Here is a 13806-nt window from a genome sequence, read left to right on the forward strand (position 1 = left end):
AAATGTGGACTGGTGCCAAATGTCAACATGCCACAGATGTCACAAATCTTGAGGGAGCGCGCCATTGGCATGCTGAATGCTGGGACGTCAGAACGGGCCGTTGCAGCACACTTCAATGTCCACCACTCCACCATTAGCCGCCTGAGAACGCGCCTCAGAGAAACTGGAAGCACCGTGAACCGCCCACATGCCCGGCGACCACGTGTGACCACCGCCGGTCAGGATCGTCACATGAGGCTGCAACATCTCCGGGATCGACTCCGACCGGCCACGAGGACTGCCGATGAGACTGTCGGGCTGCATAACAGGCGCATTTCAGCCCAGACGGTGCGTAACCGCTTGAGGGAGGCCAACCTCCGAGCGCGCCGACCACACCGGGGACTCGACCTCACTGCAGTCCGGCATCAGACCGGACTGAACTGGGCCAATGTTCACTTGCGCTGGACCCTCGCACGATGGAGGAGAGTGCTGTTCACCGATGAGTTGCGGTTCCAGCTGTATCGGGCTGATGGCGGACTCCGCGTCTGGCGTCGGGCTGGGGAGCGCTACACTGACGCCAATGTCCTTCGTCGGGTGTCACACGGTGGTGCCAGTGTTATGGTGTGGGCAAGCATATGCCATGGAGAGCGCACTCGGCTTCATTTCATTGAAGGCAACTTGAACGGGCAGCGGTACAGGGACGAGATACTCAGACCCATCGTCGTGCCGTTTGTGCGCCTTCACCATGTGACGTTTCAGCACGACAATGCTCGCCCCCATGTTGCCAGGATCTACATGGACTTCCTCAGTGAGGAGGACATTGATGTCCTCGACTGGCCTCCATATTCTCCCGACATGTCGCCCATCGAGCACCTTTGGGACGTTCTTGATCGACGCGTACGACAACCTTATGCAGTCCCAGAGAACGTCCGCCAGCTCCGTGTGGCTCTCCAGGAGGAATGGGAAAACATCCCTCAGGCCACCATCGATAATCTGGTGATGTCCATGCGCCGGAGATGCACCGCTCTGCGCGACGCCAACGGTGGACACACCCGCTACTGACTGTGTGAACTCTGACAGTGACACCTAGGTTGTGTCGGCTGTTGTAGCGCAAAGACTGTCGCCAGAATTCTCAAGGAACTCTTTGAAATTTAATGCTCAATTGTCATGGATTCTATAACCAAATTGTTGTGAAGATTTAGTATGAATGAGTTCGAGGTAAAATAGTAACAATCGCTTGGTGCGTTTATATTTTTGTTCAGTATATTTAATGCACATATAATCATATTGATACATTTTCAGAACATGTTTGGTGACTCGCAACCTGCTCTTTAATGCCTCCCTCCAGGAACCATAATAACAAAGATTCCGTTCCATAATGTTAATCGCAATTACAGTAGACTAGGCGTAAGTAGTCACCATCGGGACCGAGAAAAAAGTGACGACTTAGACATGTGACGACTTACGCGTATGCGAACATTCATGATGACTGTGTGGTGAAGGATGAAGTCGCGCGTGACCTGGACACGTACGTGTGAGAGGGCGCAACAATCTCTAAGCCGGCTATTGTACCAAAAGGGAAACACAATCCTCGGGGCATAGGTGGGGGTTCATTGGTTAGTTGGAAAGTGATCAAGCAAAGATGGAATTCATGAATCACTTTATCAAAAGTAAAGATAATGAACAACTGTAAGACAACTCGTCTACCATCGGTGATGGTATATGGCCATCGACAAATGTGGAATGAATGGCTGTTATAATTCATTCATTGGAATGAATGTAGAATGAGTTTTCATATGGAATGAAAACTCATATACCATCGACAGATGTGGAATGAATGGCTGTTAGAATTCATTCATTGGAATGAATGTAGAATGAGTTTTCATATGGAATGAAAACTCATATACCATCGACAAATTACATGACACACAGTCATCGTGATGACTACCACTCAATACCTATGTGAAAGTGAGTGTGGTGATGTACAAAACAAGCCAATATAAAACCATGATGGGACTTCAACACTAAGCTTGATTGATCCTTTACTCCTTCGCCAGAGACTGCATTGCGCAGCCTGTCTACCTCTTCAGATGGCCTGTGCGACGGCGCGCTGACTGAGCTGAACGCAGCACAGTTATAAATAGCCCGCACATCACGATTCCATGAAATCGGGCTTCTCACGAGGCAGCAGTTCCGTGTGACGAGTTAGGCGTGGTAATTTACTTGAGTTTCCATTACGCGGGAACGGACAATATCTGATGACTTAGAGATGACGACTTACAGACTTTATTCAAAGTCTGAAAGTCGATTTAACATTAGATAAATTCGGGACTTTTTGACGCTGCCGACTTCGGCGAAGTGACGAGTTACACGCTGCCGACTTACGCCTAGTTTACTGTATATTCATATTTTAATACTTGAAAATGGCACCCTGTGACCTGATCCACCAGTTTGATCCTCAATGCTTCCATGTTAATATATCATTTCCTCACCTCCATTACAGTCCTTAAAACCTTTCAGCCATTGTGACTTGCATATTCAAACGCAAAACAGGCTCTCAAACAAGTGCTACCAGCATTTGACACACAATCCCCACACACTATGTGCCATTCCAGTCGACACACACGTCCTGGTATATTATTTTTGCCACGTGAGATGCTGGCTTGCCAAAGAATTAGCACCACATTGTTGACACTTCCATAGCACTTCCCAATTAAATGTGAGCTTTTTAGGGACAAGGTACTCACTCCAAAAGTACAAAAGTGATTCAACATTTCTTTTGTCAAATCCACCTGAAAAACAAAAGGAAGAGCTGTCAAGCACAAAGAAAGTAGCAGGTGTCACATTGTGAGCTCTTTGCATTTCCAAAATATATATTTTTTTATTTTAAAAAATACTTCAAGGCACCTTAATGAGGGGCCAGTATACAAACAACAACGCTAACTATAATATCAGTACAAAGCAACACTGCATGCAGAAACCTTCCGTTCATGGATCATGTTCCAGGGTTCAATTTTAGCTTTGTTTTTGCACTGTTTCTGAATATTTTTCATCAAAGATGCGTCGTTTCAAACACAGTATTGCTGCACGCCAGATATTTTTCAGCCCTGACACCACACAGTAGATCAAATTGGATGTTTTACTTACAATGTCCAAACCGTTACAGATATTGCCGAATGAATTTGCCATTCCGTTTGCCACTCATACTCGCATCGCATTAAGCTTCAAGAATGCTCGTTTCAGTTTATGGGAAAAAACAAAAGATTTACCTCCAAAGATGCAGCACTTCATTGCTACCAGGTTGGGCACCTCTATCATTGAGAAAAGCAACTCAGTAATACCGGTGATTTGTTTCATTTAAATGCAGTGGCAGGACAGTTTAGAGGTATGTGAACTCGCCTTTGAGCTAAGCTTGGGTTTGAATCTGGACCCAGCTATAAACTGTTACCCAGGTGTTTCACATGCAGGGCGAGACAACAATGTGTGCGCCGTCCCTCAGATGAATGTTACGTTGGAGGACCTGTCTGCCAGCACTGGTTGTACTTGGTGGACATTAAGGAACCCACTGTGTCTTTCGTGAAGAGTAGGTGAGTTATCGCCAGGACCCTGAACAAAATACTAACTTCTGCAATGTGTCACTGCTGGGAAGGCAACGGCAAACCACCCAGCACAACCCTTGCCAAGAGGCTGCTTCAGCAGCACCGACGCTCTATCAACTACATGGTATATCCATTTGTATGTGTAATTTTCAAGGTGCCTATCTACAGGCAGTGAACCAAAAAAAAATGGAAACACCAATGTAGTCATTTAATAGGGCATTGGGCCATCACGTGGAAAGTACGGCCTGTATGCGCCATGGCATAGAGTCTACCAGTGTCTGGAATTCTGCACCATTCTTCCACGAGAAAGTCAATCAACTCACGCCTGTTTCATAGAGGTGGAAAACGCTGTCTCAGGCATCATTCCAGAATGTCTCATAAATGCTCGATTGGGTTCAGGTATGGTGACTGAGGACATGAAATATAGATACATAATTGTCATGCTCATCAAACGATTGGGCGACATGTGCTCTGTGGATAGGGGCATTGTCATCCTGGAAAACAGCCCTCCAGGCAGGAACGAAATTCTGCAACATGAGGAACGAAAGAATTTCAGTGATCACTCAGTCCCATTATGTAGCGATTGGCATTGACGTTGTCTTAAGGGAATGACTGAACTCAAACCATGTCAGGAAAATGCACCCCACGACCAGAACCTTTCACTTTTGGAACCAAACACTCAGGGTTGTAGAGTTCTTTCGGTTGGTGCCACACGTGCACGCGTCCGTTTGTCGAGAACATGGTGAAGGATGATTCATCTAACCATATCACATTTCTCCACTGCTCAGTAGTCCATTGCCTGTGCTTGATGCACCACTGGACTCGCAAACGTGCATTGCCAGGTGTGATGAGCAGTTTGTGCACTGCAACCCGACTATGGAGTTCTTGCTCTGTGGAGTTCTTGGCAGACCGTTTTTGATGAAACTAGTTGCGCGTGCTTGAGATTGAAATCTGCAATCAATTGATCTGCAGTTGTTGACCTGCTTTGCCCTGCACTTCAAATTAATGCACAGATATCACAATCCTGGAGTTATGTGCTTCCACCCACTATTGGCAGCATGGAACTCTGAGGGAAAGTCATCACCCGAGACACCGTTGCTTGTGAAGCATCAGCAAGTTGAGCTGCCTTTGTCACTGAATCTCCTGCCAAACGTGCCACAACAATCACCCCTCTTTCAAAGTCACTGAGGTCTCCTCTTGCAGCCATGCTAGCCATAATTATCGGCAACCAGGCCCGAGCAGAATTTTAATACATGACCTGGAGCATGCTGGGATATTTGCTTAATTAACACATGGGCCACACCTGTGTGGAAGCCATTGCTTTCAGTATATACTGAGAGGCAGTCGTTTTTTTACAGCCATTTTTCCCTGCTGTGCAAGGGTTAGCTTTTCTTGAGGCAATATTTTTTTATGGCCGGATGCCCTTCCTGACGCCAACCTTGGTCGCCTCTTACAACACACAGGGATATAGTACACCTATTCTAACCGGGGCATACACTGGTACTCATTTTGCTGACCTCGGAAGGATGACAGGCTGAGTCAACCCCCTGGTGTTAATTCAGCAGCCAACGGGACTTGACTAAGTCAAGTCCCGTTGCCTAACCCTCACCACTAACCTAACCTAACCACTAACCTAGCCACCCTAACCACTAAGCCAACACCAGGCTCATATACTGAGAGGCAGTGAAAACCCAAAAACGATTTAGATTGAGTATAGCCTGTTCTTCAATGCAAAAGGTGAACAAACAGTAAGTCATAAAACATGCATGATGTACATCTGTTATGGGTGTTTTATTGTGTTCGAGTCCATTTTGTTGCTTGTGGATTGACATTTGAGTTTGAACGCAACCATATGGCAAATCTTGGAAATAATGAGCTGTGGTTAAAAAAAAAAACATGTTGCACGTGCAACATATGTATCCATTCCCTATAAAAGCACGGGTTGCCTTAGTTGTGAGGCCATCAAGTGAAATGCCACATCTAACAGATGATCAGAGGAAACAAGCCATCGGTATGCTGAAGAGTGGAATCAGTCAAGAAAGTTGCTTGTCCACCAGTCAACAATTTCTCGACTTCCAAACCGATATAGAGCTAAAAGAATGGTTAGTGACCGTCCTCGTCTTGGTGCACAGCGTGACGCCAGCAAGACAATACCGATCCATCGCCATCGGTCACCTCCGCAACCGCTTCAGGACAGTACGAGAAACGGCCAGAACCACCATTGGAACAAGGGGACGACTCATCAGTGACCGAACCGTACAATGTCATCTTGCTGCACGTTGTTTACAGAGTTGTCAATCTTACCGTGGACAAATCTTGACACATCAACACCGACTTGCATTTCAACGATGGGCAGCATCTGGTGGGAGACGGTGGGCAAACGTCATCTTTTCCGATGAATCGAGGTTCAATGTCAGTTGGCCAGATGGACATCTTCACGTGTACTGTCGGCAAGGACACTGTTTTTTCTCAGAGCTGCATTATTGAGAGAGACCGTTTTGGAGGTGGCAGTGTTATGGTTTGAGGAGAATTCATCAAATGAACCCTCCATGCAATGTTGCAGAGCTTACTGCAGCTTTTCAGAGCTTACTGGACAGTAATACCACAAGTTCTGATCCATCACCTGTGTTTACCCATGCCCCATAGATTTCAAGCATGAATCGACCCCCAAGGTGGTCACACTCGATATTGACTGTACAAACCCCTGCATAGTTTGACATTTTTGTGATGTCACGTGCACATCCTGGTTTTTTCTGTCTCTGCAGATCCTGTAGGACTGTCGCTGACAAATCTCATGTGATTGCATATATTGATCCTTTTTCACATGTTATGAAATAAATGTCAATTTTAATTTAGTATGCGTTTTCATTGTCTCAGTTTACTTGGTGTTCCTCATTTACTGAGGTGTTTCCATTTTTAGTCTACCTGTACAGCTAAAGAGTTGTAAAAAAAATCTATATGTAATGCAAATAGTTTAAGAATTTATGGGAATGGGCAAACTTTAGTATCCTGGAAAACTCTTGAAATCGATATAGTTAATTGTAAAAGCAGTATTGTAATTTAGTTGTGTATTTGCACTTGCAAAACTAAAGCTTAAAATGTAAAACTATCCATGAATGTTTCATGATCATCTAAAACCTGCTCAATTCACCCACTGGATTGATGTTCCCAATATTAGTTGACAATGATATAGATGCAAAATGGAAAGAGGGATTAGAGATGGGTGGGTATGGGATTGGGGGTGAGGGGTGGGGGGGGGAGATTAAAAATCTTATTTAGATAAATGTATGAACTGTAGAGATTTCTAAAAAGGATCTATTTCCACTTACAGCCAGAACTTCCACGTCCAGGTCCTTGTTGAACGTGCTGCTAATAACCGGAACAATTTGGTTTAGGATCTGGAATACAAAATGTACAATATGTTACTGTCCACTCTGGGCCCCTCACAGCCAATCCCAGGGTCTGCAGTCTAAGTCTGTGTTAACGTGTTTTAAAATTGCTCCATTTGTGTCATTTTTATGGAACCTATAAGAAGTAAATACTGATTCATTAAGACTTTCACATTATCAGTTATGACTGTCTTCACTGAAGGAATAGATTAAAACATTAGAAAAAGAATTAGATAAAGGATTAAAACATTTTCCAATCACTCCCTGAGTAATCAACTGATAATTTAATCTAATGTTCTGTGAATAATGTGGTTAAGTACCAATAATTCTACCTGATACATGATTTTGTCCTAAAATAATTACCAATCACAATGTGACAATACAACTGAGATACGATGCATCATTGGTCTGGAGAAAACAATGTCTTAACACAAGTTGGGCATCCAGCTTGACCAGTAAAACGGTCATTTAAAATAAAATATGTAAATACGAGAGCTTTATTACCAGCATTTCGAGTTTCTTTTTGATGTTGTATGCGAGTTTGTTCATGGGTACAAAAGTCAGATTTGGAACCGGTACACTGCTGTGGATCTCACTCGTACCTGGTGTTGGGGGAAATGGGTTAGAATATGTACCCTCGCGCACCCTGCAAAGCACCTGGACAGCCGAGCACATAACCTCATGTTCTCCCTCCTCTTACAAGCATTCCCTCTCCGTCCCTTCCATCACACATACATGGATCATACCGAGAGAAAATGAAAACTTACCAGAGTTGCATGCAGATCCCTTTTGTGGAACATTTGCCATCGTTTCATTCACATCTCTGCCAGACAAAAACTGGGATATCAGGCACTTTGTTGCACATTGTTAGCGAATCGTATAATGGGGCTTGCATAATGCTTGGCCAACAGGCAAGTGTAATATTCAAATATGATCGTTTGTTCCTAGGATGGACCAGTAATGATGCAATTACAATGAATGGAAGGAAACAATTTGTTCCATTTTGAAATTTCAGACCAATTTCCCTGTAATATAATATTCACTGCAAAGATTCTCTGACACAGCCAACCTGTGACCTTTTCTATCCTCACAAACCCTCCCCGACCTCTATCCCCATCTATTTGCAGGTTACTCTGTTTCCCTCTCTCTTCTCTCTCCTCCTCCTGTTCCTTCATCCCCTTCTTGCATCTGTGCATTGTCCCATGATGAGTGACTTGCCTTCTTACCCTCTGTTGCCTCGCTCTCTTCCATAAGCTAGACTTTGTATACAAAAAATACCTCTTAGTGGAACATTAATACAGCACATTACATAACAACACACTGGTGCCATCATCACATTTTGCCCTCAATTAGTGCATTTCACATTATAAACTAAAGCAGCACTCAGGAGAGCGTATAGCTCTGCCAGGCTGAACAGTTTATGTTTTGGATCCCACTGATCGGCCGGATCTGCATCCAGACCTTAACCAAAATCTAATTGGCTTGTTCTTGTCACCTACCCAAGTGATCCACTAAGTTTGGCCATAATCCGTCCACAACTTTTTGAGATATCCTGCTACATATAGTTTTTGGCCCTATCTCTCAATGGTGAAGACTCACTTTAAGAATTTTAAAATGATCGAATCTGGATCTTCACCAAAATTGAATCACCCCAACCTGTCTTGTTTGAGGACCTGTTCTGTTGGAGGACAGGTTGGGTGTGACAACCCAACCTGAGCTCCAAGTTTCGTCCAAATCCTTTCATAACTTTTTGAGATATCCTGCTCATAATCAGACAGACAGAGACGGGTGTGAAAACATAACGTTCATCCACCTTAGGTGGTGGAGGTTACGATGAGGATTTTTTTTTCAATTTTATACATTAAATCATGATTAACTGAAAATATTGAGTTGACAAAAGATAAAAAGGTAACGTAGAGCCAGTGGGGCCACAGTGGGATACAACAAGCCAGGGATGGACAAAGAGAATGAGCTAACTTGGGGAGTTGGGGAGAGAACATAGTAACCTGCAAGTAAAAAGGTTGAGATGGGGTAGAAAGGATCATGGGTAGAAATGAAGGGCATGAGAGGGTGCCGCACCATTTGTTTGAATCTTTGTAGGGTAGAGTTCAATTGAACCGTCTCTGGAAGGCAGTTCCACAAACGGGAAAAAGAGGAACAAAAAAGTGGTGTGGAAAGCCTGCATTTTGCGAGTTGAACCAGCAGACGATGTTGCGAGAAAAACATGTGCTGGGGAGCGTCAGAGATCTGAGAGACCAAAGAGAACGAACTAGACCGGAGTGGTGGTACAAAAAAAAAAGAGGCTACCAACCTATCTGCCGTATTCGTCGTTCGTAAAAATGTTCGTTGCTCCATTATTGCACAATAATTTGTCATGTCGATGAAGAAAAAAAAGAAAAAGAAGTTAAACAGTACACAAGAAATACCTGCTCATTTTGCCTTCTGTTGCTTTTCTCTCATTCTTTAACACAAATTCCACAAGGTCTGCCTCCAAGACTTTCTTTTCCCACTGCTTCTCTTTTTCCTGTCCCTGAACCTAAGAACAGGGAAGAGACAGACATCAGTTGGAGTACACAGAGGTAACTACGTTATCTGCGAGTTGTCTCACCAGGATTTGGTTCTGGAATGATTAGGATCCGAATCAAAATCAAATGCAGAGAGAGCTTGCTTACCAACACTGTTCCTGGTTCACTGTTTGATAGAAACACCATGAGGGGGTTGCCTGCCTGCACACACTGCTGGTGAAGGTCCATTGAGGACTAAATGGAGAAGAGGAAGAGTGGAAGAAACATCAAAGGCAGATTGAGTTGAAAGTTACATTCTCAAATCCAATATGAAGTCACTCTTCTGTTGAGTGAAGTGACAATGCAAGGCTAATGGATACAGCACTGCGGATCGAGTACATGCAAATACAATCTTAGCCAATTAAATGAGAGCACAGAAAACTCAGAATACCTTATGCATTAATGGCCACAAATTATTTGGCTATCACAATTCACATTTAATTACATCAACTGCAAAAGTAACAGAAGAACCAACCAGCAAGCTTGTGTCATACACCACTTGGCAACTTCCATCTATATCCTGTATTTTGGAATTATATGGACAGATGGGAATGTTTAAAATAACTCTGGTTGTGGAATCTTTGATGGAAATGCATTTTTACATACTGTACAGAGTTATTTTAATGTGGTTTACAAATAAAATTGAGTCATATGTTTGAATGGTTCCGTATTAGGGATACATTCGAACGTGGTGGGACTGCATTAGTATTCTGAGATATTGGTGCCTCCATCCAAATCAATCTAAGACTATCGCTGCTTTCCACATCAGCAACCAACAGTAGCTTAAAGGCATCCTTCTGTGGCAAACTAGTCAAGAATGACCACCACACCAAGTACCTTGATGTCACCCTGGATCATAGTCTGACATACCAGGACTATCTTAAAAGAGTCAGTGAGAAGACCAAAACCAGAGTAATTATCATGCAGAAATAGGCACCAGCTGGGGGACGAGTGCACGCAGCCTCTGCATGGCTAGCCTTGCCCTTGTATACCCTGCAGCAGAATATTGCTCTCTTGTGTGCAGAAAGCAGTCACACCAAACACTTGGAGATAATCCTAAACAAATCCACGTGTATAATCAGTGGGGCATCGAGATCAATACCCATACAATGGTTCCCAGTACTGTCGAACATACCACATAATGTCATATGTTGAAAAGCCAGAATGCTGCGAGAATATGACTTCCGAGGTGCTCATTTATAAGGGTCTGCAGAACCTTCCAAACACACGTCTTGGATCTTGCAAAACCATGTCTGAGTTTCTGCAAAAGCACTGAGCGATGCAGATTTCGACATCAAATAACAGCAGCATTTGTGGGCAGACACCAACATCACCAACAGAGAACTAGTCAGAGATTCTGCAGAGGAGCCTTCAGCTTTCAACTTCTCCTCAAACAGTGGCCCACACCAAACTGGATCTGTACCCTCCTTGTGAAGACAAACCAAACAACCCATCATGCCATGAACGACTGTGAACGAAGACAATTCAATGATGGATTCAAGGCAGTACACCAGAATAAAGAGAGTGCTGTCACTGGGCTGCCTAATCTGGACATGAACATGTGAGCCACTATTTGCTAAATGCAAGAACTATTCAGAAAAGGAATAGAAAGATGCAGGAGGAATCTATCCAAGTAAAAGGATTGCATTTATCTGTCAATTTCCAGGGCACCTGCACTCAGTGGCCTACTCTTCAAAAGGAAAGTTCCTTCTGCAAGTCCTTTCAAAGAGGGATGTTAGGCTGGCTGTTCCCTCTGCTAAATGATGCAGAGCTCAGAATAAAATGATGGTTTTTGTTTGTGTTTTTCAAAAGAACATTTTAATTAACAAGACTCATCTTGTAATTTTTGTAAGTCTCGTCGACAAAGCCCAAAATTAAAAGAGTAAATTAAAACTGCATCATCACAACAAATAAAATCACATCTCCCACTCTCTCACCAAAATGTCATCAATAATTATCTTTAAAAATGTTTTTAGAAGCCAGCTTTTTGAGGTTGTAAATTTTACAACTTTGTAGATACTGTAACTCCACATTATACCGAACCATACCCCCATTTCACCAACAGGCAGACAGCAGCTGCATCACACTGCTAATCTGGAATTGATTAAATGATGGTCTGACAAATGTCACACATCTTACAATCATTGCAATTCTCATTGTCTCACCCTGTCACTCTGTAAAGATCACCAAACAAACCCATCTATCTACTTCCAGGGTCAGCCACAGGAATAGGTTCGATCTCTTGAACTTTTAGGCCTCACTATCAGCCATGACCAATCCTGGGCCAACCATATAGCAAAGCTGGCATCTCAAAGCCAGCCGCAGAAGGTCCATAGCTCAAATGAGTACTGCTTTCTTCCATGTGCTGGAATGCCAACATCACATCTGCTTTCCCTAAAAGGTATGGAATCAAAAGCTCTCATCATTATTGGCATCTCTCATGATGAGGAAGATGCACAAGGCCTGTTGCCCTCATCACAGACAGGTCGGTAGCCTCTGTTTTTCACCACCTTTCCTCCGATGTAGCTCCCTATACTCTCTCAGCCCTTCTACTCTCCCCAGCGACTCGAGGATACATGCATTCTTCCAGTAACCCCCTCCTGGTTAAACTTCTAAAGGCTGACTACACATCTAAACTCCTTTGTTTGTCTTTTCTCCCATTTTTTTGAACCACATTCCTGAGGAAGCTCAATTCCACTCTTCTTTCTAGGGCTTGAAGTTGACAGTCCACCACCATCTTGGGTCACCCCCTATCGCTACCATGATCCTTTGTACCCCCATTTACCCTCCTAACCAAACCCTCTTGAGACAAGTAAGTAATTGTGGTCCTCCTCTCCTCTCTTCCTGTTTGTTCATTCCCTTGTTTGTTTTTGTAGACTCCTGTTGTCCCACTCCCCTACTCTCAGAAAATGAATATGTACATGCAAATGTAATTAATTCAAATGTCTACTTATAAATACATGTTCAAGTGGGAGCCAGTAAAAATAAGTGCACATGTAGTTCGACAAGCAGATGTACACCTACAGACCTGTGCAACCTCGCTCAACAGCTTAGCTCTGAACCCTGATGCCCAGAGATTGTAAGCCAGTTCCAAAGCCCTGTGCCCCGGAACTGTGTCATCATATACGATGAGTACCTCATAGCAATTCAGCCACGGCTGTTGGGCACAAGGAAGAGGACACAAAACACAGAATCCATGAGATAAATGACAGGTAAAAGTCAAGAATGTGTTATAAAGTGTTGAACCAGAAAGTGAGGGGTGTAAAGATATCACAGTCTCATACCAGAGATTTTGATCCCAGCAGTGACAGTGTGATTGTGTCTATCGCTAAGCTGACACCAACAGCAGTGAGTGGAGGCCCAGACTGAGACACTCGAAAATGTTGGACCTACAGGAGGCAAAAGTAAAAACTCAAGCAAATGAGATGGAGAGAGAGTGGGGAAAATAGTGAGAGGGAGCTCTTCAAGTAATGGTCAATGACCATGGGGAACAGGGTTCAATCCAGGATTTTTAACCTTCGGTCTTGGACATATTTTGGCATTATTAGCATCATCAGAGGGGTAAAAAAAAGCTTTTATTTGCAATGCTTTTGACTCGACTTGTGTACTGCTTGATCCCACATTGTGTACTGTGCTAGTGTTCCTGATCAAGTTCCAAATATCTGTTTCTGATTCTCTGGCCAGTGTGCTTTAGCTGAATTTAGTATTGCCAAGAGATGGATGAAACAAGGGCTAGTTTGCTCCAGAGAAGTACAAGCTTCGAAATTACTTACAGCAAATTGGGAGTACCAATTAATAATAATAATATGAACATGTCGATGTGCCGGTATTTGTCAAGTAATGACGTTCATGGCACAGCACAAAACAACACAAAATTAATCATCAAGCTAAAAGATTTAAATATCTTAATCTACAACTAGAAAGCATCTGAAAATGCAAAGCCCATCCGCTTTGAATTTGGACTTATTCTTCTTCTTCCGTATGCTAAATGTATCTTCCTCCTTTGACCTTTTGACCAAATTCTTAATTTGTCTTCTTCATATTCCCACAATAAAGTGTTGTTGAAAATTTGATGACCAAAGCTCAAATGGTAACAAAAAAAAGTTACTACACTTGGTATTGCACCCTCTGCTTTCTCTTGGTTCTATCCCTTCCAGGTTTCTGCAGGGTGCACATGGTCTGCCAGTAACCCTCTTTTTGTTCAACTCCCAAAATCCAGGTTCACTGCTCACCTCCTCTCATTTGTTCCTCTTTTCTCTTGCCCATGGAACCAAC

General features: G+C 43.4%; 2 protein-coding genes across 9 annotated transcripts in view; one reads left to right on the forward strand and one right to left on the reverse strand.

Annotated features, from left to right (window-relative positions):
- The window catches only part of SPATA22 (spermatogenesis associated 22), an 82471-nt gene extending 76037 nt beyond the window's left edge, over positions 1 to 6434 (forward strand). Inside the window, exon 9 of one of the 2 annotated variants that reach the window (XM_085882104.1) lies at positions 5566 to 6434. The gene's annotated coding sequence lies outside the window, so the exon portion shown is untranslated. The remainder of the gene's footprint in view (positions 1 to 5565) is intronic. The other variant, XM_085882112.1, reaches the window with a different exon arrangement.
- The window catches only part of EIF2AK4 (eukaryotic translation initiation factor 2 alpha kinase 4), a 93493-nt gene that overhangs the window by 14389 nt on the left and 65298 nt on the right, over positions 1 to 13806 (reverse strand). For 6 of the 7 annotated variants that reach the window (XM_085882022.1, XM_085882015.1, XM_085882007.1 and 3 more), the window contains 8 exons: positions 12816 to 12920; positions 12560 to 12688; positions 9640 to 9726; positions 9394 to 9503; positions 7735 to 7790; positions 7472 to 7569; positions 6908 to 6976; positions 2727 to 2771 (listed from right to left, as the gene is read on the reverse strand). In XM_085882022.1, coding sequence (XP_085738148.1) covers positions 2727 to 2771; positions 6908 to 6976; positions 7472 to 7569; positions 7735 to 7790; positions 9394 to 9503; positions 9640 to 9726; positions 12560 to 12688; positions 12816 to 12920 — 699 coding nt within the window. Of the gene's footprint in view, positions 1 to 2726; positions 2772 to 6907; positions 6977 to 7471; positions 7570 to 7734; positions 7791 to 9393; positions 9504 to 9639; positions 9727 to 12559; positions 12689 to 12815; positions 12921 to 13806 lie in introns of those variants that run through there. The other variant, XR_015058389.1, reaches the window with a different exon arrangement.

The sequence above is a fragment of the Eptatretus burgeri genome, chromosome 1 (assembly GCF_056783735.1).
Source record: "Eptatretus burgeri isolate ZD-2024b chromosome 1, Ebu_testis_v1, whole genome shotgun sequence".
Lineage (NCBI taxonomy): Eukaryota > Metazoa > Chordata > Myxini > Myxiniformes > Myxinidae > Eptatretus > Eptatretus burgeri.